The sequence below is a fragment of the Antechinus flavipes genome, chromosome 4, assembly GCF_016432865.1.
Source record: "Antechinus flavipes isolate AdamAnt ecotype Samford, QLD, Australia chromosome 4, AdamAnt_v2, whole genome shotgun sequence".
Lineage (NCBI taxonomy): Eukaryota > Metazoa > Chordata > Mammalia > Dasyuromorphia > Dasyuridae > Antechinus > Antechinus flavipes.
Genome location: NC_067401.1, coordinates 106,791,524 through 106,815,983, shown reverse-complemented (window position 1 = coordinate 106,815,983; position 24,460 = coordinate 106,791,524). Strand labels below are relative to the sequence as shown.

Here is a 24,460-nt window from a genome sequence, read left to right as displayed (position 1 = left end):
GGAAAAAGCATATAACTCCTTACAAAATAGATATGAATAAGGAACCAATTTGTTGAAAAATGTAATTTGTGAAATGGAAAAAAATGCAACAAACAAAACACTTCATTTAAAAGTGCAATTGGCCAAATGCAAAAGGAGCTAAAAAAGCTATCTGAAGAAAATAATTCACTAAAAATTAGAATTGAACAAATGGAAGTGAATGACTTAATGAGACTTCAAGAATAAAATAAAACAAAAAAAGTGAAAAAAATAGAGGAAAATGTAGAATACCTTATTGGAAAAACAAGTGTTTAGAAAATAGATTTAGGAGAGACAATCTAAGAATTATTGGACTTCCTGAAAACCATGTTAAAAAAAAAAAAAGCCTAGAATTATCTTTCAGGAAACCATCTAGGAAAACTGCCTGGATGTCTTGGAACTAGAGATAAAATAGCCAATGGAGAATTCACTAATTACCTCCAGAAAGAGACTCCAAAATGAAAACTCCAAGGAACATTGTAGCTAAATTTCAGAATTATCAAATCAAGAAAAAAATATTGCAAGAAAAAATTCAAATATCAAGGAGCCACAATCAGAATTATCCAAGACCTAGCAGCTTCCACTTCCAAGGATCAAAGGTCATGGAATCTGATATTCTGAAAGGCAAAGGAACTTGTATTACAGCCAAGAATCAACTATCCAGCAAAATTGAACATAATCTTTCAGGGGAAAAGATGGACATTCAACGAAACAGGTGAATTTCATTTATTTCTAATGAAAATACCAGAGCTGAATAGAACATTTGATCTTCAAATATAAAACTCAAGAGAAGCATAAAAAGATAAAAAGGAAAGAAAAAAATAACTTTCTTTTAAAAGTTAAAAAGCTTATATCCCTATATGGGAAGATGATATGTTTATCTTGAAATCTGTATCTGTTATGGGTATACTTAAAGGGTGCAGATATTTTGATTTTATCATGATGACATAAAAAAGGAACTGGAGAAGGAAAGGTGATTCTACTGGAAGAAGAGGAAAATGGAGTTAAAATGGCGTAAATTATATCTTATGAAGGGGCAAAAAAAAAGATCTATTACAATTGAGGGGGGAAAGGGAAGAGGATGAGCATTGTGTAAATCTTTTCTCATCAGATTTGGCTCAAAGAGAGAATTTCAGATACATTTAATTTCACATAGAAGCTTGTCTCATCCTATAGGGAAGTAGGAGGGGAAAGGGGAAAGAAAAGGGTGAGGCTAATAGAAGGGAGAACAGAAGTAGAAGGGGAAAGGTATGATAATGGGAGGGGCTGTAAAAGTGGAGGGCTGTTTGAAGGAGAGTGTGGTCAGAAACAAAATATTGGAAGGGAGGGAAAGGGGGAAAGGAAATAGAAAAGTATAATTGAAGGAAAACAGGATAATAGGAAAAACAGAGTTAGTGATTTTCTTAAAGGAGATGTTAATTGAGCTGCAAGACGAAACAGAAAGCAAAACTATAATAGTGGGGGAATCTTAATCTCCCTATATGAGAACTGAACAAATCTAAACACAAAATAAGAAAGAAATTAAGGAGGTAACTAGAATTTTAGGTATGATAGATCTTTTGAGAAAAATGAATGGGGATAGAAAGTAATACATGTTTTTCTCAGCTATACGTGGCACACAAAAAATTGACCACGAGGCATCAAAACCTCAAAATCAAATACAGAAAGGTAGAAATATAAAATGCATCTTTTTCAGATCATAATGCAATAAAACTTTCATGTAATAAAAGGTTGTGGGAAAATAGACTAAAAATTAATTGAAAAATAGATAATTGAACTCTAAAGAATGAATGGGTCAAACAACAAATCATAGAAAGAATCTATAATTCCATCCAAGAGAATAACAATAATGAGACAACATACCTAAACTTATGGGATGCAGCCAAAGCAATTCTTAGAAGAAATGTCATATCTCTTGATCTTACATGAATAGAGAAGAGCAACAAATTGGGCATGCAACTAAATCTTTGGTATTTTTATGTTACCACTGTATATGAGATAGGAGACACTGGCACAGGATTCCCCAGCATAGAATGTCCTTATCAGAGAAGGTGCTGTGCTCTATGAGCAAAGCAGAATTGAAATAGCCCAAAAGAAACATGAAATAAACAAAAGTAAAGAAGCTACCCAAAAAGTTCATAGGGACTATTTGTGTCCAATCTGTGGCAAACATTTCAACTTGATACTGGTCTGATCAGCCACAGTCAGACACACTGGAACTCAACTTTAACACGGTGATATCATTTTGGTCCTCCTAGAGTATTAAGGACAATAACCATCAACCAACTAACCAATTATGCTAGCAACAAAGCCTAGCAGCAAGAAATAGAGAACTGCCACTTAAAATAATTGTAGATTATATAAAATATTTGGGAATCTACCTGCCAAGACAAAGCCAGGAACAATATAAACATAATTACAAAATACTTTTGATACAAATAAAGTTAGATCTAAACAATTGGAAAAATATCAAGTGCTTGTGGGTAGACTCAGCAAATATAATAAAAGTGACAATTCCATCTAAATTAATCTACTTATTAAGTACCATGCCAATAAAACTGCCAAGAAATTAATTTATAGATGTAGAAAAATAACAAAATTCATCTGGAAGAACAAAAGGTCAAGAATTTTAAGGGAATTAATGAAAAAATGCAAAGGAAGGTGGCTTACCTTTACCAGAACTTAAGCCATATTATAAAGTAGTAATCATCAAAATCATATGGTACTGGCTAAGAAATAGAGAAGTGGATCAGTGGAATAGGTTAGGTTCACAAGACACAAAGTTAATGACTACAATAATCTAGTGTTTGATAAACCCCAAAACTCCAGCTTCTAGAATAAGAACTCACTATCTGACAAAAATTGCTAGGAAAACTGGAAAAAAGTATGGCAGAAATCAGGCATTGACCAAGAAAGGTCAAAATGAGTTCATGATTTAGACATAAAGAGTAATATTATGCACAAATTAGGAGAACAAAGGATTATCTACCCCTCAGATCTGTGAAGAAGGGAGGAATTTATGGCCAAAGAAGAACAAGACAACAGAATACACTAAATTTAAAAGGTTTTGCACAAACAAAACTAATGCAGCCAAGATTAAAAGGAGAATGGAAAACTGGATTAAAAAAAAAAAATTACAGTCAGTGTTTCTGATAAAGGCCTCATTTCTAAAAGACATAGAAAATTGATTTAAATGTATAAGAATAAGAAATTCTCCAGTTGATAAATGGCCAAAGTATGTGAACAGACAATTTTCAGATGAAGAAATTAAAGGTATTTCTAATTATATGAAAAAATGCTCTAAAATCACTATTGATTAGAGAAATGCAAATTAAAATAACTCTGAGCCGCCAGTTTATACCTCTCAGATTGGCTAAGATGACAGCAAAAGATAAGGATGAATGTTGGAGGAGATGTGAAAAAACTGGGTATTGGTTGGGAATCTACCTGCCAAGACAAAGCCAGGAACAATATAAACACAATTACTTTTATTGCATTATTGCAATATTATTGCATTATTGGTAGAGTTGTGAAATGATCTAACCACCTTGGAGAACAGTTTGGAACTATGCTCAAAGGACTATCAGACTATCAAACAAAATATACAGTGTCTCCACTGCATATCCAAAAAGATCATAAAAGACAAAAAAGGATCCATATGTGCAAAAATGTTTGTAGCAGCCTTTTTTATTGGCAAGGAACTGGAAGTTGAGTGGATGCTCCTTAATTCCTCAATTGGGAAATGGCTGAACAAGTTATACTATAAAAATTTAATAGGATCTTTTTGTTCTTTATGGAAATGATAAGTGGGTTAATTTCAGAAAAGCCTCAATAGCATTACATGAACTGATACTAAGTGAAGTGAGCAGAATCAAGGAATATTGTACACAATCACAACAAGATTATGTGATATCTGTCGAGGATTTGGCTCTTTTCAATAATGAGGTGATTCAAAGAAATTGCAATAGACTTTTTTTGTTTATTTTTTTTTAATTCCAATAGACTTATATTGGAAAGTGCCATCTACATCCAGAGAGAGAATTATGAAAACTGAATATATATCAAAGCATAATTTTTTTTATATATTTTTGTTGTTGTTTTCTTACTTATTTGATTTTTTTTTCTTTTTTGTGTGCAGCATGACAAATATGGTAATATGTTTAGGGTAATTGTGCACATTTAACCTATATCAGATTGGTTGCTATCTTGGGGAGGGGGGCGGGAAGAAGAGAGGGAAAAACTGGAACACAAGATTTTGCAAAGGTGAATGCTGAAAACTATTTTTGTATGTATTTGAAAAAAAAATACAATGCCATTTTTAAAAAGATAAAGTTTAAGGATATTTTATTTACTAAAAATTAGCAAGCTGTGAATGTGAGAAATACAATTTCAAAGACATCATAAAAACAGATTGCTTTATTGAAGATCAGAAATAAGGTATAATAGGTCCCCTCACTTAATTTGGATTTATATGTTTTGGGGATAAAAGCAGATAAAAAACTAAAAGAATGAGATATTGTAGAAATACTATCTTAAGAAAAAATTGTGAATTTGGTCTGGGTAATTGAGGAGTCCAGACTTTTTAAACTAAGCCATTAGACACTTGGAAGACTCTTATTTTAGACAATGAATGCAAAGAACTGGGACAGTTGCATCAGTAGGAGGAGAAAGAAACATGAAGGCAAGAGGTGAAGATATTAAGATCAGAAAAGTTGCTCAGTTAATTTGGCAGTTAATTTGGAGAAGACTTCAGTGAAGTGATTTCTAATTGGTTTAGAGAGATTGATGTCACTGGCCAAAAGCTCCTATAGGAGTATTACTTATCAGCATCACCCAGAGCTGGAAAAAAAGTGAAACTATTCATAAAAGCTTTGCTCTCTGCTGCAGTTCCATTCCAGCTTGAGAAGGGAGTGCAAGACTTTTCAGTTTCAGTATTAGATTCAAATGTGAATCTGAATTGTGTTGCTGAGGAATGGAACTGTATTACTCTATTATAATTGGACAGTGTAAAACTCTGATGAGCAAATAATTGACTGAATTGGGTAATATAGCCCAGAGATAGCCAATTTGATGAACATAGTGATCATCTGACTTAAAAGGAATTGCTACTAATGCAATGATTCAAGACAATTCCAAAGGATTCACAATTAAAAAAAAAAAAAACAAAAAACAAAAACAAGTTATGTCCACATCCAAAGAAAGAATTGATGGAATAAGAATGTAGATTGCAGCATACTTTTTTTACTTTTTGAATTTTTTTTTCATATTTTGAGATGTAGTCTGTGTAATCTTCCACAACATGACTAATGTGTAAATATGTTTTGCATGAGTGTACATGTATAACTCACATCAAAATGCTTACTTTCTGGGTAGAAAATGAAGGAGAGGAGGAACAACTGAAAGAATATGGTACTCAAAATTTAAAAAAATAAATTTTTAAAATTATCTTTATAATTGGGGAAACTGAAATATTATTAAATGCAAAATATCTGCTATATACATTAACACTTTCTAAATATATTTTTGGTTAATTAAAAAAAAATCTGTAAATATTTGCTAGCTGAGTAAATTCTGGGCAATTCATTTAATCTGATTGCCTCAGTTTCCTCATTTGTAAAATGGGAGTAATGATAACACCTATATCACTTTTGGGAGATCAAATGAGATAATAATTGAAAGCACTTAGCACAGTGCTGAGCACACAGTAAGTGCTATATGAATATTAGCTATTATATATATTCATACACATATGTATATGTTTAAATAAATACATATATAATCATACAAACACATGTAATATCCACGTGTGCAGTGCACAATCTACTTATAATTACATGTGTGTATAAACACATTATACATCTATGTATGTACACTGATATACATATACATACAGATGAAAAGAATGCCAACTCTGAATAGCAGTGAGGATCAATAGTCATGCAGTATTCAGATGAGCAGTTTCATGTAGTGCAGATGTTCCTTAAGGAAGCAGTGATATTGAAACTTGCAATCTAGAGTTGAGTGGTCCTCCTTCTCCTTCTATTTCCCTGCCAGATTCATCTACTCCTCACCAGCTGTTGAATGCTTGATGGAAGAGTGTGATCTGGCTTATATGTATATTGTGATATATGTTTGTTTCAACTTGTTTTTATCTAGAAATTTCACTATTATAAATATTATTATATATTATTTGGCATTGTTTCTTTTTATGATCTAAAATGTCATTATTATGAATGGTCAGTTGTATAAATGTTATATAATATATGTGTGCATTACCCTGGGAGTGGCTGAGTGTGTAGAAAGAAAACATTGTCTGGGGGCTCAAGAGCTAGTGTGACAAAAAGGGTAAGTATATTTTGCTTTATTAGAATTCTACCTCAGACCCTGAGAAAGTTTAAATATAATTATATTGTGGTCACCCATCACTGTATCTTTTAATGTAAGAATAGGTAGGAGTGAGAGAGCCAAATCCAGAGATTATTTGTGTTTTCCAAAGGTCTGAGTGATAGATTAAATCAATAATGGTAGAAGCTCGAAACCCTCATCTGATGTGGCCCCACCATAATATAATTAGTCTCTTTAGTTTGGGGATGGGGCAGGGAATAGAGTTGACCACACCTACTTGTCTCTTTATAAAAGCCCTTAATAATTATGTAATGATTGACTGATTCTAGAATTGCATCTGGAATTTATGTAGGTTCCTTGCTAGATCATTTGCTACTAATCACTCCTCTCTTGGGGTTACCTTCTTCAGGGGTAGCTGTTCCTCCAGCAGCTTTGCTCTTCGGGCTGCAGCAGCAGCCAGTAGTTGGTCCCAGCGTTTGAGAAGTGCAGCATGCCGGTCCTTGATGATGCTTGCTCTGCTGTGCTCTGATGCTACCAGCTGATCTTTTAAGTCTGTTATTTCAGATAGTCGTTCCTGCTCAAAGCTTTTCAGTCCATCATCGAGTGTATCCTACATGAGGGCAATGGAGAAGAGTAAGCAGAGGAGACCCATGAGAGACCAAGAGAGTCTCTACATCTGGCAGTCCCCCAGATTTGAACACAGCTTGAGAAGGGATGTGTGAAGATCAAGGTGATGGTCAAGATACAGTCTACATAAGTGATATAGGAACCATAGGTTAAAAGTATTATGCATGTAGAGTTAGAAACCATCTAGCCTAATTTCATTTTATAAATAAAGAAAACAGGGGCGGACACAAATGAGACTAAGAACCAAATAAGAATTAGAATTTGAACCTTAGTCTTCTAACTTCAGATCTTATAATTATATTACATATATATGTATATATAATATATTATAATGATATTATAATCAGCAAGGATCATGTCTACTGTCACAAAAAGAGGTGGGAGTCAAGGTTTGCCTGTTAAATCATTCACTCAATCAACCCTCTATTAAATGAGAGAGGAATAGCTTATCTAAATTTCATAGGTCCCTTCAGTTTAAGTACAGTACTCTGCATGTGGTATTTCCTTAATAAAAACTTGGTGATTGAACATGACATTTGAAAATAGTATTTCCATTAAAGCAGGGATCAGAGTCTTATACAACTTTTGCAGCTTCCTCAGGTTGTAAGAGAGAAACTAATAAAATTCAGAGGCCAAAAAGACCTTAGGATTCACATAATGGAGGACTCTTTATTTTACAGATAGTCTCAGAATCTAGGACTAGGACTAAAACTCAGGTCTCCTGATTCTCTCCAGCCCAGGGTACTATCTGTTCATTGCCTCAAATACCACTTCTACGTTGGACACCAAACAAATGGAGGATTTTGGAATGTGGATCTCAAATTTAGAATTATGCTAACAGAACCCGGAGGAGCTTGGTTTACTACTACCAAGTCTTACTACTTGGTAAGATAGAAGACTCAAAATAATTGAAGCCAGTGTGAAATAACTTAAGAAGACAAAGATTGCCCTCCTTTCCCAAGTCCCTCATTCCATAGACTTTCTACTTTTCTACTGGTTAACTTTCTGATAAAAGGTAGCTCCCATTTTTACCTGTTTAGCGAGTAGCATACGGTAAGCAGCAAGGTCTCCCCCATTTCCATTTATCTTCAGAGTAGATTCTTTTTCATCTGAAAAAGCATAAGATTATGAAAATAATCAAAATTTTTGGGAGGAGGTTGGAGGGCGACAAAAGTAGAAGCAAATTTCTTTAAACCAAAGCAGGAAACATTTAGACTGGAATATCACAAAGGATTTCCTAACCCTAATAGCTATGAGTCATTGGTATGTATAATGCCTTTTAAAGGTGTTTTCCCTCCTGGGCTGAGCCAGTAGGAGTGAAATTTTAAGATCACAAGATAGTAAGATTAAGCTTTTGAAAAGTCCTTAGTAGTCTTCTAGCCCAATTTCTTAATTTTATGAATAAAGAAATTGAGAGTTTAATGCAGTTGTCCAAAGTTACATGAATAGAATTAATAGAATTGCCATTCAAATCTAGGCCAAGTTCAGTGTGATTTTTTTGTTTTAACTATACCATGCAGAAAGGGACAAAAGATAAGTTTAACAATTAAAATTTCCACATTTAAAAAAATAAGATGTGCAAGAAGAGTGTGTTAGAAGCAAGTCCAATTATATCATAAGTGCCAGATGTTAAATTTTCAGTGTATTTAAATCTGGGAAATAGACAAATAGACAAATCATGCCCTAATTTATTATTCTATGAGAAAGTGATAGAGAAAATGTCAACAATTCAGATTAAATTTAAAAGTCTATTGTATAAAAAAAAAAAAAGTCTATTGTATTCTCATTCTATCACCCCTCTACCCTGCCCTCCCCTCCCCCCCCAGAACTAATTGTTAACCATTTACCAGCATGCTCTTTAATATAAGGTCCATGTGAGTCATATAAAATCAAACTTTATATGGTATTTAAAGGAATAGCAAATTGTACACAATAGCTTTGCAGTTTCATGTGTAATAATTTTTATATTTTATTGTATCATGTATAATGTTATTGAGCAGCAAAGTCAAGAAACAGATTTTAGCCTCTAGTCAGAAAAGAGGTTAAGATTCAAGATTGATTTTTAAAAATATTTTAATTTATTTTATTTTCAGTTTATGGAATAAAACAAGCATTTGATTAACAGCATAATATAAAAATTATTACACATGAAACTGAAAAGCTATTGTGTATAACTTGGTACTCTTTTAAGTACCTTATAAAGAAACCAAAATCTCTGATATCAAAAAGAATGTGCTTGTCCCCAATACTGTAATTCCCACCCTATCAGTTCATAAAAGGGCCCCAAAAGGATGTTGTGGAGGTGTATAAAGATCCCAAGTCCAGATCAGTCTGCCCATCAGCTTCTCACTATACATAATACCCAATTCTGCAGAACATACTTATCCATGATTCCACTGTGTCAGCCTTCCAGTTAAACAATTGGAAAGCAGCATCCTCTTCCAATTGGGCCTTCCAGGCTGAAATTGCTTTGGATAGAGCAGGGATCTTTGAATTCAGGCCATTGATCTTGGCTGTAATTTTCTCTTTGTGTTGTGTTTCTTCCTGCCTCACAGGAATAGAAGGGAAAGAGAAAAATCAAGTAATCCATCAACAAGTATTTACTCCTTAGAATGGACAACTATCCAGGTCAAGGTTAAGATCTTGAAAAGCTTTATGTGTGACTCAAACATTTTGGAAGGAAGTGGGTATATCATATTAGACAGGAATGTCAGAAATCAAAGAAAACTAAAAGGACATCGAAAGTGACCTATATTTGTACAGGGATTCTCTTTGTAGCTTCTTCTATTAAGAATCATCCTGTAAGAAGTCTAACAATAGATGATGGATATCTAACTACCTCTTGAAGCTTTACTTTTGGATTTTACTCTTGGATATATATTATAAGGAGTTTCCTGCCTCTTCTCTCTTTTTGAATGTATCTATCTAACAATGGATGAATCTAATAATTTAGGGCACTGAAATTATCCATTTGGTTCTACTGTCTATAAAACCACCAGGAACAATTTGTTGATATTGGTTTTATTGTCTCTAAAAACATCAGAAGAAGTTTGTTGAGAATGATAAACTGCTCAGTTATTGTTTTCCTTCCCTTTCTGCCCAAGAAGCTATATAAGATCATAGAATTTAGAGCTTAAAAAAGACCATATACCTTATTTTGTCCCATCATGTCATAAAGGAGGATATTGAGAGAAGTAAAATGCAATTAGCATAATTAGGCTCAGCATTCATAAATAATAATAATTTTTTTATTTATTTGAATTAAAGGAATGAATGCTATTAATGAAGAGGCTATGATGCATTTAAAAGCATTATATCAAGAGTCAGAGGATTTGGGTATGGATGAAAATATTCAAGAGAGACAAGAAAGATAGTTCCTGCCCTTAAGGGACTTAGATTCTAAAAAGAAACAACACAGACAGGAAAAGAATGGCCAAGGAGAGGCATCTGGTTTGAGAATCACAGGAATGGTGAGTAGGGCCATAGGCAAATTATTTAACATAAATATAAATAAGCAGGATACATAATATCATGTTATAACTGAACTTATAACATAAAACTTTTGCTATTCTATAATATTATAAATAGAGCAGGGAGAAAAACAAGATAATCAATTGATAAACACTTATAAAGTGCCTACTGTGTTCCAAATATTGTGTTACTAGGATTTAAAAAAGAGCCCCAAAATACCGTGCCTGCCTCAAGATACTTACAATCTAAAGTTGGGGTGGAGGGCAGGGACCACACAAAGTAAGCTATATAAAAGATAAATTAAAAATAATTAATAGAGGGAAGTTACTAGAATTAAGAGAAGTTGGGGAGGACTTCCTGAAGAAGGTGGGATTTTATTTAGGACTTAAAGGAAGCCAGGAAGGTCAGCAGTTAGGATAGATGGGAGAGAGTGTTCCAGACTTTGGGGACAATCCAAAAAAAATGTCCAAAGCAATGATTTATTCATCTTTCTGCCTAAAATGGACCTTTAGTCAAAGTTTTAAAAATGTTAAGCCATGATTTCTTTACTTACCTTGCTCAAAAGATCTTCTCCTTCAGTGCAAACTTCCTGCACTCGAGTCTCATGGTTTACAAAGTCATTCTTCAAAGCCTCAAGCTTCTTTAGTAAGCTCTGTATGGAAAGGTCACAGATTAGTCTGTTAAAATCACCATACAGAAAGGTGATAGACTACATAGGTGGAATAAGCCACAAATTTTGGAACATGACCAAAGTACTTATTTCTTAAAAATGATTTCTCTCTCTCTCTCTTTTTTCCCCTTCAGTGGGGAAAAGGTAGTAGAGAGAGAAAATAAATGTTTATTAATTAACTACATATATATACAAAAAATATGTACATATGTGTGTACATTATATATATATATATACATATATATATATATATATATATATGTATTACCCAAGCTCAAAGTCTTTGAATATGATCTGCTTCTACCTTTTCAAGCTGTTAACTGTCATTTGAAAAGGAAACTTTCTTCCCTATCTCACTGTGACAACTGTTTTATGAGCCTGCATAGTCTCTTGCCAGGGTTATTTTATCACAATCAGAGGGGCGAAAGAGTTGATCTGGGAGAGCAGGAAAGCAGCAGAAGTTGCCAGCAACCACAAGGAGAGTGCCAACCTTAGTCCCACTCTACAATAGCTACTAAGCATCACATAAATGCAGCAACATCCCAGGGCTACAAGAACATATGTCCATATTGAGGTGCAATATGAAATTAGAAAGAATGATAGAATTGAAATAAGAAGGACCAGTTTTGGTCCTAAGAAGGAGTCAGTTTTGACTCTATTTCCACTTACTACTCATATGAACTTGGTCAAATTCCTTAGCTTCTATGAGAATCAGTTTCCCTATTTGCAAAGAAGGAATTTATTTAGATGATCTCTAAAGTACCGTCCAGCTCTATATTCCAAGATTCCCTATTGCTTAATTATTTATCTTGTTGTACAAAGGAGTCTGATCAAAATGACAAAGGTGTGAAATTGTGTTCCCTTTAATCTGTAAAATTAACACTCTAAAATTGTGTACCCTTTGATCTGTAAAGAAGGGAGATTCAAGTCTCAGGCCCTCCTGGGAGGCATATCTCCCCAAACAAGTTAAGTGGTATCATCCAACTAGGCCATTTCTAGGGCAGGCCTTATTTCTATTGAAATTCAGGCTGAGGAAGCCTTCAAAGCAATTTCATTTGGGAGATCCTGGTCTGATCAGCTAAAGCTGTTGCCCTCTCCACTCCCTCCCCCCACCCCCAGCCAAAATCTGCTCATATAATAGGTTTCTATTTACTCATTTCTTTGTATAATATCCAAAGCAGGACTATGCCTTGTCCCTTGGTATAGCTGTCAGGACTCTGCTTGCTGAGAAGACATTCTCTTCTCAGTGCCAGCCTCCATTTCCCTAACAGGGCTTTGTTACTAAAGAAGTCAGTCTCTTAGCAAAGCTGACTTCTCATGCAACAATAACCTTCCATTTTTTCCACCTAAAACTCTTCAGGTTTGTGAATTCTTTCACAAAGAAGCTCTGCCTCTGACCAAAAGGGGATTTCCACAATTCTCTGCACTGTCATTAACCTCATCAAAGAAACTGTGAGAGCTGAACTCTAGTAAAGCTTTGGAGCATCGGGTTACCCTGATAGTGTGTTTGGTTTGTCTACATTTGCAATGTTCCCTTGTGTTGGCTATTTCTAAGAGTCTCATGCATTGAGGTGTATTTTAAGATGTTAAGGGATATCAGTGATACTGCTACATCACAAAGTCAGTGACAGTTTCATAGGGTACAGCAGATAGAGCTCTTGCTAAAAAGACCTGAATTCAAATCTAGCCTGAAATTCTTACTAGCTGTTTATTCTTGGGCAAGTCACTTGACCTTTGTCTCTGTTTCTTCAGATTATAAAATAGGGATAGTTATAATACCTACCTCCCAGAGTCTTTAGGAGGATTGAATAAGGTTTATGAAACACTTGGCACATAATGCCTGACACATTGTAGATGCTACAAAATGCTAGTGTAGTAATAGTAATAGTAGTAGCAGCAGTAGTAGTAATAGTAGTAGCAGTAGTAGTAGTAATAGTAGTAGCAGTAGTAGCAGTAGCAGCAGTATAAAACACTTGGCACATAAAACCTGACACATTGTAGATGCTACAAAATGCTAATGTAGTAGTAGTAATTGTAGTAGCAGTAGTAGTAGTAATAGTAGTAGCAATAGTAGTAGTAGTAAGCATAGTAGTAGTGGTAATAGTAACAGTAGTAGTAATAGTAGTTGCAGTAGTAGTAGTGGTGGGGTTATGGTGGTGGTAGTAGTGGTAGTAGTAGTAATAATAATAGTAATAGTAGCCGTAGTAATAGTGGTAGTAGTAGTAGTAGTAGTAGGCATAACAGTAGGAGGAATAGTAGTAGCAGTAGTAGTAATAGTAATAGTAGTAGCAGCAATAGTAGTAACAGTAGTAGTAGTAAGAGTAGTTACAGTAGTAATAGTAGCAGTAGTAGTAATAGTAGCAATAGTAGTAGTAGGCATATAGAAGTAGTAATAATAGTAGCAGTAATAGTTAAAGTAATAGTAGTAGCAGTAGTAATAGTAGTAATATAGTAGCAGCAATAGTAGTAACAGTAGTAGTAGTAAGAGTAGTTACAGTAGTGATAGTAGCAGTAGTAGTAATAGTAGTAGCAATAGTAGTAGTAGGCATATAGAAGTAGTAATAATAGTAGCAGTAATAGTTAAAGTAATAGTAGTAGCAGTAGTAGTAATAGTAACAATAGTAATATTAATAGAAATAGTAGTAGTAGTAACAGTAGTAGCAGTAGTAATAGTAATAGTAGCAGTAGTGGTAGTAGTAATAGTAGTAGTGATTGTGGTGGTGGTAGTTGTGGTAGTAGTGGTAGTAGTAATAGTAGTATTGTAGTGATAATGGAAGTGGTGGTGGTGGTGGTGGTGGTGGTAACAGTATTAGTAGCAGTAGTAGTAGCAGTAGTGGTGATGGTGTTGGTAGTAGTAGCATATTAACACCTTCTGAACCTTTTTTATTCTCTTAAATTGCCCTCTATCAGAGAGGCATTTAAATTTAAATCTATCAGAGATTTAGGGATTCTGACAATGAGAATTTTCTAGATCTTTATAGACAATTTTCTCCTTGCTTCTCTTGTCCATCCTATGGATGACTAGCAGGATCACTCATTTGGATCTTACTTCCCTATTCAAGAATCTTTACTTCCACCTTCACAAAGTCCTGTGCCTGGCATTTAAACTAGTGATAATAGAATGTTGACAGAGGAGGCTCCTCCCCTTCCCTTTAAAGTTGTCCAAACTCCCTTAGTTTTAGTTGCCTCTTAGAACGTCAGGCACACTACAGACTTCTCAATATACAACATATAGATTCAGGGCTGGAGAGAGGCACTTGAATTTCCATTAAAAGTTGTGCTTTTTCTCATTTATACTTCAAAATAATGAATCTCAACTGCTGTCAGTTCGGCTTGTCTGGATAGAACACTTGTATTTTTAATTGTTCATCTTTGGAAGTTGGTTTTGATTTTGGATGTGCAGTGACCTGAATCATTCATTAAAGATCTGAAAGACTTAATCATGTTTGCCAAATGATTTATTCTTTTAAATATCTAACTAAAAACTTGAAGGTATGAAAATCATTATTATTATATTATGCTATTTGACTTAAAAATAGTTTCAGTTAATTTATACCAAAGCTTTTTAAACTGTAGGCCTCAACTCCATAAGTGGTCGTTTTATTGAATGTGGTGGTTATAAAAGTTTTTTCAACAGTAAAATGTTTCTGAATGCAATGAGCAAAAATTAATTCAAGATAAAATACATAATGAATCTGAGGTGTTTCTGGCAGTGTTTGCTTATGTTGCATGACTTCACTGTAGCCTCAGTTCTGGATGTACGACATGTACTTTGCACTGAGCATACATGCATGCTATCCCAAAAACCTTGGCTTAGATTTAAGATGGTGTTGTATAAAAATTTCTTGGGCAAAAAGGGGTCATGAATGGAAAAAGTTTAAGAAGGGCAGTTAGATGGCATGGTGGAGAGTGTTGGGCCTAAAGTCAGAAAGAGTCTTCTTCATAAGTTCAAATCTGGCTTCACACATTGGCTAGCTGCATGACCCTGGGCAAGTCACTTAATCCTGTTTGCCTAAGTTTCTCATCTATAAAAGAAATTGGAGAAGGAAAGGCCAAGCCACTCCATTATCTATGCCACATGAGGTCATGAAGAGTTGGATATGATCAAACATATATCATAACATATAACACGAAAAACAGAATCTGGGATCCCTAAACTGTAAGGATCTGACCTAAGCTTTTTGCAAAATTCCTTGCAAAATTCTTTTTTCAATTTCCAAGCCCTGGGACATTTGATTTTATGTATTAAGTGGCTCATAGCTCTTTTTGTGGTAACAAAGAAATGGAAAATGAGTAGATGCCCATCAGTTGGGGAATGGCTGAATAAATTGTGGTATATGAAAGTAATGGAATATTATTGTTCCATAAAAAATGATGAAAAATATGACTTTAGAAAGGCCTGGAAAGATTTACATGAACTGATGCTGAGAGAAAGAAGCAGAACCAGGAATATATTATACACAATAACAATAAGAATGTGCAATGATCAACTATGAAAGACCTGATTATTCTTAATTGTTCAGTGGTCCAAAGCAATCCTAATAGACTTTGGACAGAAAAATGCCCCCTGCATCCAGAAAAAGAACTAAGGAGACTGGGTGTAAATCAATACATGCTATGTTCACTTCTTTTTTTTTTTTTTTTTTTCTGTTTTTTTTCCTCTCTCCCATGGTTTTTTTTTCCTTTTGTTCTGACTTCTCTCTGCCAACATGATTCATAAAGCACAGTGTATTAAAATAAATAAACTAAGTGGAAGGAAAAAAAGATAAATGGCTCATAGATTTAGACCAGGGATGGATCTTAGAATTCATTCATTACAACTTTTCATTTTATACATGAGCAAAATGAGACATGGACAGGTTTCAGTATCTTGCTCCATTACCACAGCTAAATCTCTGAGATAGAATTTGAATTTGGATCTTCCTGACTCCAAATGCAAGGTTCCATTCACTACCCTGTGTAATTTTTTAAATTTAAATGAACTTCAAATCTTTCACTGATTGCCAGAATAATATAGGGTTAAGATTGAAAGGAAATTTCATAATCCTTTAATCCAAAGGCTGGCAGACTCTAGCTCATATAGCCCATGAGTTATTTTTTCTATTATTTAAATAAAGTGTTATTTTATTTAAAAATCCAAAGACCATTCTTAGCTCACAGATTTATCAAAACAGGCAGGGAGGAGGGAGAGTCGGCTCTTGGCTAAAATTTGTGTATCTCTACCTGTGGCAAAAATGCTTCTTTTACAGAAAAAGAAACTGAGGAAGAAGTGAAATGATTTATTCAAAGTCACAAAATGAGTCGGTGACAAAGGGGGAGGAGATGTTAGGTTCTTGATGTATCTTTTCATACTCTTGATATATCTCTACTTGATACAAACTGTATAAACATGAGCACTGAGTGGCACCATAATGCACAGAGCGTCAGGTCTGGAGTCAGGAAAATTCATCTTCCTGAATTAAAATCTGGCTTCAAACACTACTTTGTGACGGTGGGCAAGTCACTTAATCCTGTTTGACTCAGTTTCCTCACATATAAAATGAGCTGGAGAAGGAGATGGCAAACAACTACAATATCTTTGCCAAGAAAACCCCAAAATAAGGTCACACAAAGTGAAATAAAGCTGAAGAATGACAAAACTCTATAAACAGTTCAGGCATATTTTTGTTTAAAATCTACTTTGTTCTCTTTAAATATTTTAAGTGGGCTCCTTATTTACATATTCTGAGGGGAAAGAGTCTGGTCCCTGATAGAGAAAAGCAAATTTTAGGAGGATGGAAGCTTGAAAAAGTTAGTAGTAAGGAAACTTAAACAATGTATTCACAGATGTAAGTAAATAATCTCTTATACAAACTCTGGATTTTGAAAGATGGGATGCTGAGCAGGATAAAGCCAAAGATGAAGAAAATTATGTTATGACTGCAAAAGGATTGCCACAGGATTTACAATGGAAATATGAGTAGTGGTCACAATCTCTCACTCAGAGTTTAAGAAAATGTATGTGAATTAAAGGATTCAGAATGCAGAAAGCCAATTTCTTATTTATGAAATAGGGTACAGAGTTGCACTGAGTCTTTAGATCAGCTGAAGAACAAATTAGGATTGTTTAAAGAAATCAATAAATATTTACTAAGTGCCTACAATGAACATGGCCTTAGATCAGGACATGGAGATGCAAAGATAAAAATAAAACAGTTCCTGACCTCAGGGAGTTTATTTTCTACTTGAATGGCAAATCAATGTCTTCTTGTTGATAAGGGCTAAGCAAATAATTAAATGATGTCCTTGAAAAGTGTGTGTAGAAGACATCTGGAAAGGTTTCTGATTCTAAGATGCTCTGAAATCTCACAATTCTGAAGCAAAAGCAATGACCACATGTGACCCTGAAAATTTCTGATTCAAAAAAAAAAAAAAAAAAAAAAGCAAAGCTTATCATTTTACATGGCTTCTGAGAGAATAGTAATGATTGACCAAATAGCTGAACATTTCTGAGGAAGTATTTGACTATATCAGTGGTTTTCTTTTTGTTTTTGTTTTTTCTTGCTCTAAACTGAGAGGCTGTGTGATCTAAACAATGAAAATTGTCTCAGACATTTATTAGCTATGTGAATATGCGCAAGCAGCAATCTGTTGTGAGGAAATGCTATATAAATATAGGAGGGTATCTGTTTATATTGAGTAATGAGAAATAAGATTAGTGATATAATTGACTATTTTAATAACATTTTAAACATAGGAAAATAATTGATTGTATTGGATGCTATTATTTATAAGTTCTCTGATCAGCACTTGGAAATTGTCAAAAGTAAATTGTTAGTTTACACACACCCTTAGTAGTATAATGACATAGCCCACATATGACTTTCTAGAGGAATCTAAATCTAAATCAATCAAATAGGAAGTTACCTATTCCTGAAAACAACAATTCTAGAAATTCCATCTGCAGAAATAATATTTCCTTAAGAGGAAACAACATAGTAGTCTTACATAGTGGGAAGATTACCTCAAGAAAATGGGTGTACTGAGTTTGGGTCAAGTTTTGTTTGTGCCTCTAAAGAAATAGGCCCTTATAAAAAGAGTTCTTTATAGTTTTAATAAAGCTGAGCTTTCTAGATTCCCTGATGTCTTCTCTTTACAGACAGAACCTCAAAGACAAAGTTTGGATTTTAATTCTTTTCCACTTTTTTTTTTTTTTTTTTTTTTTTTTGCTTATGAAAATTAGAGAAATTCCCTTGGCCCCTCAGAGTATCAGTATTCCCTTCTTCCCCGCTCTGTAAAAAATAACCCATATCTTCCCATCTAAGATGGCAGCATTGGACTTAGGAAAAACTCTGGACTACAAGTCAAGAGACTTGGATTTTGGTAATGGCTCTTTCATGTACTAGATGTACAATCATAAATAAGCCATTTTCCTCCTCTTTCTTTTTCTATAGGATGAGGAAGTTTGACTGTTTTCTGAGGCTCCTCATTTTGTTTTCTAGGTATAAATCCCTTTCTGCCCCTTCTAACCATTTGAGGTAAGTAATAAAATATCATGAAAGCTAGCACAGTATCTAAGAAGCAGCACACTTTATAAACACAACAGAGAACTAGGAAAAAATGAGATCCATTCGATGTACTTCTCACCTGTGTGGCAGGTAATATGTCTCCTGTGTCCCCTTGGGCAACAAGAGCCGTCTTCTCATTGATCCATGCTTCTTCTTCCTCAGCATTCTCCATGAACTGCAGATAGTGCTGGGACTCATCTAGTCGGAGTCCTCTGTAAGGTTTTAGGGCAAAGACAAGAATCAGGTGGAGTCAGTCAAGAACTAGGAGACCACAAGATGAGCTAAACTTGACAAGATAGTTTGTTCTTAGCACCAACCAGGATGCATCAATGTTACAGGTCAATCAAAAAAAATCAGGAAAATTTTAAGACTTCTACATAACTCTTGGTTTAGTTTCAGTATTTAGAAGCTTGAGAATATTTGAAGAAACTTGTAGAATATTCTTGCTCCATCATTGGTGGCAAATGACCTTAGTACAGTTCCATAAAACTCATGATTAAGTAGAGGGGAAGAGATATGGTATTATTATACAATGAGTACAAGTTTGAACATGGTTTTGAATCCCAGCTCTGTCACTTACTAGGGCAACTAGGCAACACAGTTGATAGAGTGGCACTGGAATCAGGAGGAACTGAGTTCACATCTGGCCTCAAACACTTAATGTGTGCAAGCCATTTAGTCCTGTATTCCTCACTTTCACTGTATTCCTGCTAAAATGAGTTGAAAAAGAAAATGGTAAACTATTTCAGTATCTTTGCCTAGAACATCCCAAATAGGGTCATGAAGAATTAGATATTACTGAAATGACTGAACCAATAAGAAAGTCTATCACTTATGAGCTGTTTGGCTGTGCCCAATACATTAGGACTGACTTTTTGTTTCCTTTTTTTTTATAAAGTAAAGAAGCTAGAACAAAAGATACTATGATACAAGAGAAAGAATGCTTTAATTAAAGTTAGGGATCCTGATTCCTCTTTTCCTTAGAAACTCTACTCTGAAAACCAGAATCATTGATATTTGTTCATCCTGATAGATGATGATGGCTCAACACTGCCTGTTGTGCATTGGAAGAACACATGAGGACACAAGGGCCTCTTAAATGTTCCTGTGGAATAGGAGCAGTCGGGGTGAAGTTGAGTGGGGTGGGAATAGGCATAGAGAAATAGAGATATAAACAGAGATAAAAGTAGAGACAGAGATTGAGAGATAAAAACACAGAGACAAACAAATGTTCATTTGAGTTTCCCATATGATATAAAGGCCCCAAGAAGATATGCTAATCACTGCTACCATCTTGTGCCCTTATCCTCCAGCTCCTGAAAATAATTCAGTCTAACATCTGGCACTCACCGAGTGTTGGCCAACTCCTTCAGCTCATTCCAGTGTTGCACCAGCTGAGCCAGCCTCTCCTGGATCTCTTCTCGGCTCATAGCATCACTGTCGCCCAATTTTTCTGCAGTCTCCAGCACTCCCTGTATCATAAATAATTTCTTATATTGAGGCAGTTCTAGAATGATCTATAACCATCCTATGACTTTAGAGTCATTTCCCATCTCAGCCATATACCCCTCCATTACTCTATTTCCAGACTTCTTACCTCATGTGCTCCTCAGGTTTTAGAACCATTTTAGGAATATTGGAAAAAGGGAAAGTCATCAATGACATCTACATTAACCAGATGTTGTAGGTATTTTTTAAATCATTCATTAATATCTTAATGAAGAGCAAAGTAGAGCAAAGAGCCACTTCCTTCCCACTATAGTTATGTACAGGCAGTTTTCTTTTCAGCTCTATTCTAAATATAGCAAATACATTTTTGTTAAGGTCAAGATATCAATAATTAAATAAGATAGTGGTTCCAGAAAGACAATTTTCCCAGGAATGTTTTGAAGCCAGCTCAAGATATTCAATTGTTATATTTTCAGTGTGAACATCTTAACTTTAGAAAAGGGCAACTACTATAAATCAGGTATAGATTTAGTGTACTGTTGATTGTCTAGCCTTAAGAAAGTGATGGAGAAAATGTTAATAATGCAGCCTAAATTTAAAAGTATATCATGCATACTTTTGTCATACTATGTCATTTTCATCCCAGAGAACTCAAAGTTAAGCATTTACCTGAACACCCCTGTTTGAACACTACCTGAATGGCTGGTTCATGGGCATCCAACTCCCCCTCCAGACGTTTATGTTTTCTTTGTAGGTTCTGCACACCAGGAAGGTCCCTTCCATAGTCCTTGGAGCTCACTCGTAGCAGCTTTTCCCTGGGGACACAATATGGAAACATTTCATGTTATAGCAGAACCTTGACTCTCAAAGGGAAGAAGTGAGGGGAAAGTTCTGGGAGCCAATGGACATTTAGGTTACAAGTATCCAAACAGTTGTTTGCTGTCAGTTGGAGCAACTTCTGATGATGACCTTTTCAGACTTCTGTCAACAGTTTTATTCCATTTACTAATTTGCCCACTGCCCCCCTAGGGTGTTCAAAGCTTTGCTAATCACCTTTCCTATTAACCTTTTTTTTCTTGCCCATTTATGCTTTCCTTCTTCTTCCAAGGACAAGAATACCTGTCACTTCTTTTCTAAACAGCCTGGAAATTCTGACAATTTTTTTTTTTTTAATAAGGATTTGTGAGGGTTTGGAGGTTGGGTGGAGAAAGGAAGAGAGGAGGGGGGAAGACAGGAGGGAAAGGGAAAAGAGAGTGAACAGAGAGAGACATGAAGGGAAAATAGATTGGCTTGAGTTATAATATGTAAATTAAGTGACCTTGAGTAAGAGATGCCATCTAGAAAAGAGAGAGTTTCTTCTTACAAGATACCTTAATGTGGCAATCAGTGATAGAGATTTGAAACTTATTATTAACCTTGAATGTGAGAACTTAGGTGAGAGGAGAAAAAAAATTCATCTTTACTTTCAGTTACCTCTAACTGAAATCATGCATGTGTGAGTGTGTGTGTGTGTGTGTGTGTGTGTGTTTACATACACATATACATAAACACATGATAAAGTCTCAAATGGTGTGTTGGACAGAGAGAAAGTAAAGAATTGATCCCTGAGACATGCAGGGAAAAGACATTGATAGAAATCAGTTTAGCTCCATGGTCACATCCTTGTAAGTTGTCCAGTCTGAAATCTAAGTTCTGTCAAATCCCTGAGACCCATTCTTTGTAGCGGACTTGAGGAGTTTCATGTTGCCAAGCCATGTCAGAAATCCAACTCATATGCCTGAGGCTTAATTTTCCCTATAAAATCTACCTATGGCTGCTGGCTTCCTTTGGGTCAGTCCACCATGGCACTGTGCCTCATGGTGGCTTTCCCTTTCCCCTTCTCCTATGCCATGTGGTATCTCTCCTAACTCTACTATGCTTCCCAACTCCACTTTTCCTCCTTATAGCTAATTCTTTTAGGGTGCTAAGTCCTTTTCAGAATTTACCCTGCTAGCTGTTGGAATCTTTACAAACTGTTAAGTCATTAGTTGAAGAGACCATAATTATCTAATTTAGCATGGTTCAGTATGATTGATCTGATCTTACAAGGAGATATTATGGGCCAGAAGACAAGGTACTAAGTAGAATTGATAAAAACAATGCTTGTGTTCACACCTTTAGAGAGCTCATATAAGCAAGAAGCTCTTAGGGCCATAGAGGACTCTAGGAGGAAACCCATAATCCCACTCTCTTGGAGAAGGAGCATAAATAAAGCTTCAGTGAGCCAGTCAAGGGAGTTCAGCTGAATTAGATTGAGAGGGGAGCATCAAGTGAGTTCAGCCAGAACCCCTCTCTCAGAGGCAAGAAAGATTCATTTGCTCTTCCACCTTTGTGCTGGCTGAAGGCTGAAGGAAGCAGAGGCAGAAGCAAAGGACAAAGCTGTAAGAGCTCTTAGAACCAAGTTGAGAGAGAGGCCTCAAAGAAAACTAACCTGGCTATATTGGAGACAATAAAAGATCAGAACTTTTATCACCTGGCTGCATTTGGATGATTATTACTTTTAACTGAAACTAAAGCTGCTTCCAGAAAACCTCCCCAAGAAACCTACTCCCGGAGAGAACCTTTATATTTTAAAGAAGAAAAACACCACAGCTAGCTAAGGACATACCCCAACTTCATGGGGTGTTTCCTTTCCACTGAATAAGTGTGAATTCCACTGAAGAACTTGTTTTTCTTATACTCTCCCAACTCTTTTTCGTATTTATCATTCCTGTTATGTATTATATTTCTTCATTTTTATCTATAACCTATCCCCTTAAATAAATCTACCTTTTGCCAAAGAGAATAGCCATTATGAATTCTTCACATGACCAAACCCTAACTTTTGGTGCTTACCATCATCTGGTGTTTATATCACCTACTTCCATGTTGGTGCTCAAACCACATCACATACATACCCACATATACACACATATGCATATATGTATGTGTGTATATATATATATACACACACATACACACATATGTAATCTATCTATGACAATTAGATGACATAGTAGATAGAGGGCTGGACTTGGTATGAGGAAGGCTTCTCTTTCTGAGGTTAAATATAGTCTCAGAAACTAACTGTGTAATCCTGGGCAAGTCACTTAACCCTGTGCCCTGTTTACCTCAGTTCCAAATCTATAAAATGAATTGGAGAAGGAAATGATAAAGCATTCCAGTATCTTTGCCAAGAAAACTCTAAACGGGATCACAAAGTATCAGATATATCAAAACAACTGAAATATACACACATATATCTATAGATATATATGTGAATTTGGATGTTTATATGTGCATACATACGAATACATATATTTTATATACATATATAAGAAAGGCTGAATTTTCATATATTGCATATTTGCATACATCTGTTTAGATACATGTATGTTTGTCCTTACTTCTCAAAGAGGACCATGAAATCAGGGAGATGATGCCATGACATGGAAGTGAGTTGGACTTAAGTGAGGGAGGACAGTGCAAAGTCACCTGTCTCACTTTCCCCTCCAGAGCCATCTGGATCCAGTGGCCAGTCATAGATCAGGAGAACTGGAGATGGCCCTAGATGAAATGACAGACCTTTTTAAGATAAGGTCTTCAACAGGATTTAGTTTGACTGAGGTATACCCATACAGTGATTAAAATTAGATTGCATTTGAGACAAAGAATCTCCTATTTAGCCTAGTCCACAAAATCTAAATAAATGAATAAATGAAAGAATGAATCTGGGAGAGGAAGACCCTCATGGTCTCTGGCCAAAGCAGAAGTGATTGCTATTTGCATTCAATCTGAGTCAATCAGGACCCAAACAATGACAAATAGGGCTTGGCTTGGGATCAATTGGTGGCCAATTAGAATCAGATTATTTTTGGTTTAAGTCTGTTCCTTAAAAAACAACTCAAGCCAGTAAATTCCAAGATATGTGTACATAATACATGTTATGTATATAACTATAATGATACAATGTATAACATATATTCACAAATGTACATATGCTCATGTTATTGAATGGGACAAGTGAAGATTTTTCAGACACTGTAGAGTAAAATAGATCAGACTCTAGCCTAAGTTTCAGATTATTCTGCCAAAAAAGAAGACATTGTTGTACATTGGCCAACAGCCCCCTTCCATGGTCCTAAAGAATTCAGTTCAACCAATGAATTTAAAAGTCAACAGAATAAGGGAGGAATTGTGGTTTTTGGCTGTATAATCCAGTTTCTGCTTCTGCATTGGGCCACATCTTACTAGACTGCCTAGTAACTGTGGTGGCTAGCTTCTTGCAAGAACCAAATAAAAGTTTTTTGTTTAT

The 24,460-nt window shown here is 35.1% G+C and overlaps 1 protein-coding gene across 1 annotated transcript in view; it reads right to left on the bottom strand.

The window, feature by feature from the left end:
• SPTA1 (spectrin alpha, erythrocytic 1) overlaps positions 1-24,460 on the bottom strand; it is a 109,889-nt gene that overhangs the window by 20,635 nt on the left and 64,794 nt on the right. Inside the window, exons 37-43 of the mRNA XM_051993709.1 lie at positions 20,822-20,942; positions 20,029-20,150; positions 18,758-18,890; positions 11,015-11,113; positions 9,372-9,534; positions 8,023-8,099; positions 6,764-6,973 (exon numbers count right to left, since the gene is read on the bottom strand). Coding sequence (XP_051849669.1) covers positions 6,764-6,973; positions 8,023-8,099; positions 9,372-9,534; positions 11,015-11,113; positions 18,758-18,890; positions 20,029-20,150; positions 20,822-20,942 — 925 coding nt within the window. The remainder of the gene's footprint in view (positions 1-6,763; positions 6,974-8,022; positions 8,100-9,371; positions 9,535-11,014; positions 11,114-18,757; positions 18,891-20,028; positions 20,151-20,821; positions 20,943-24,460) is intronic.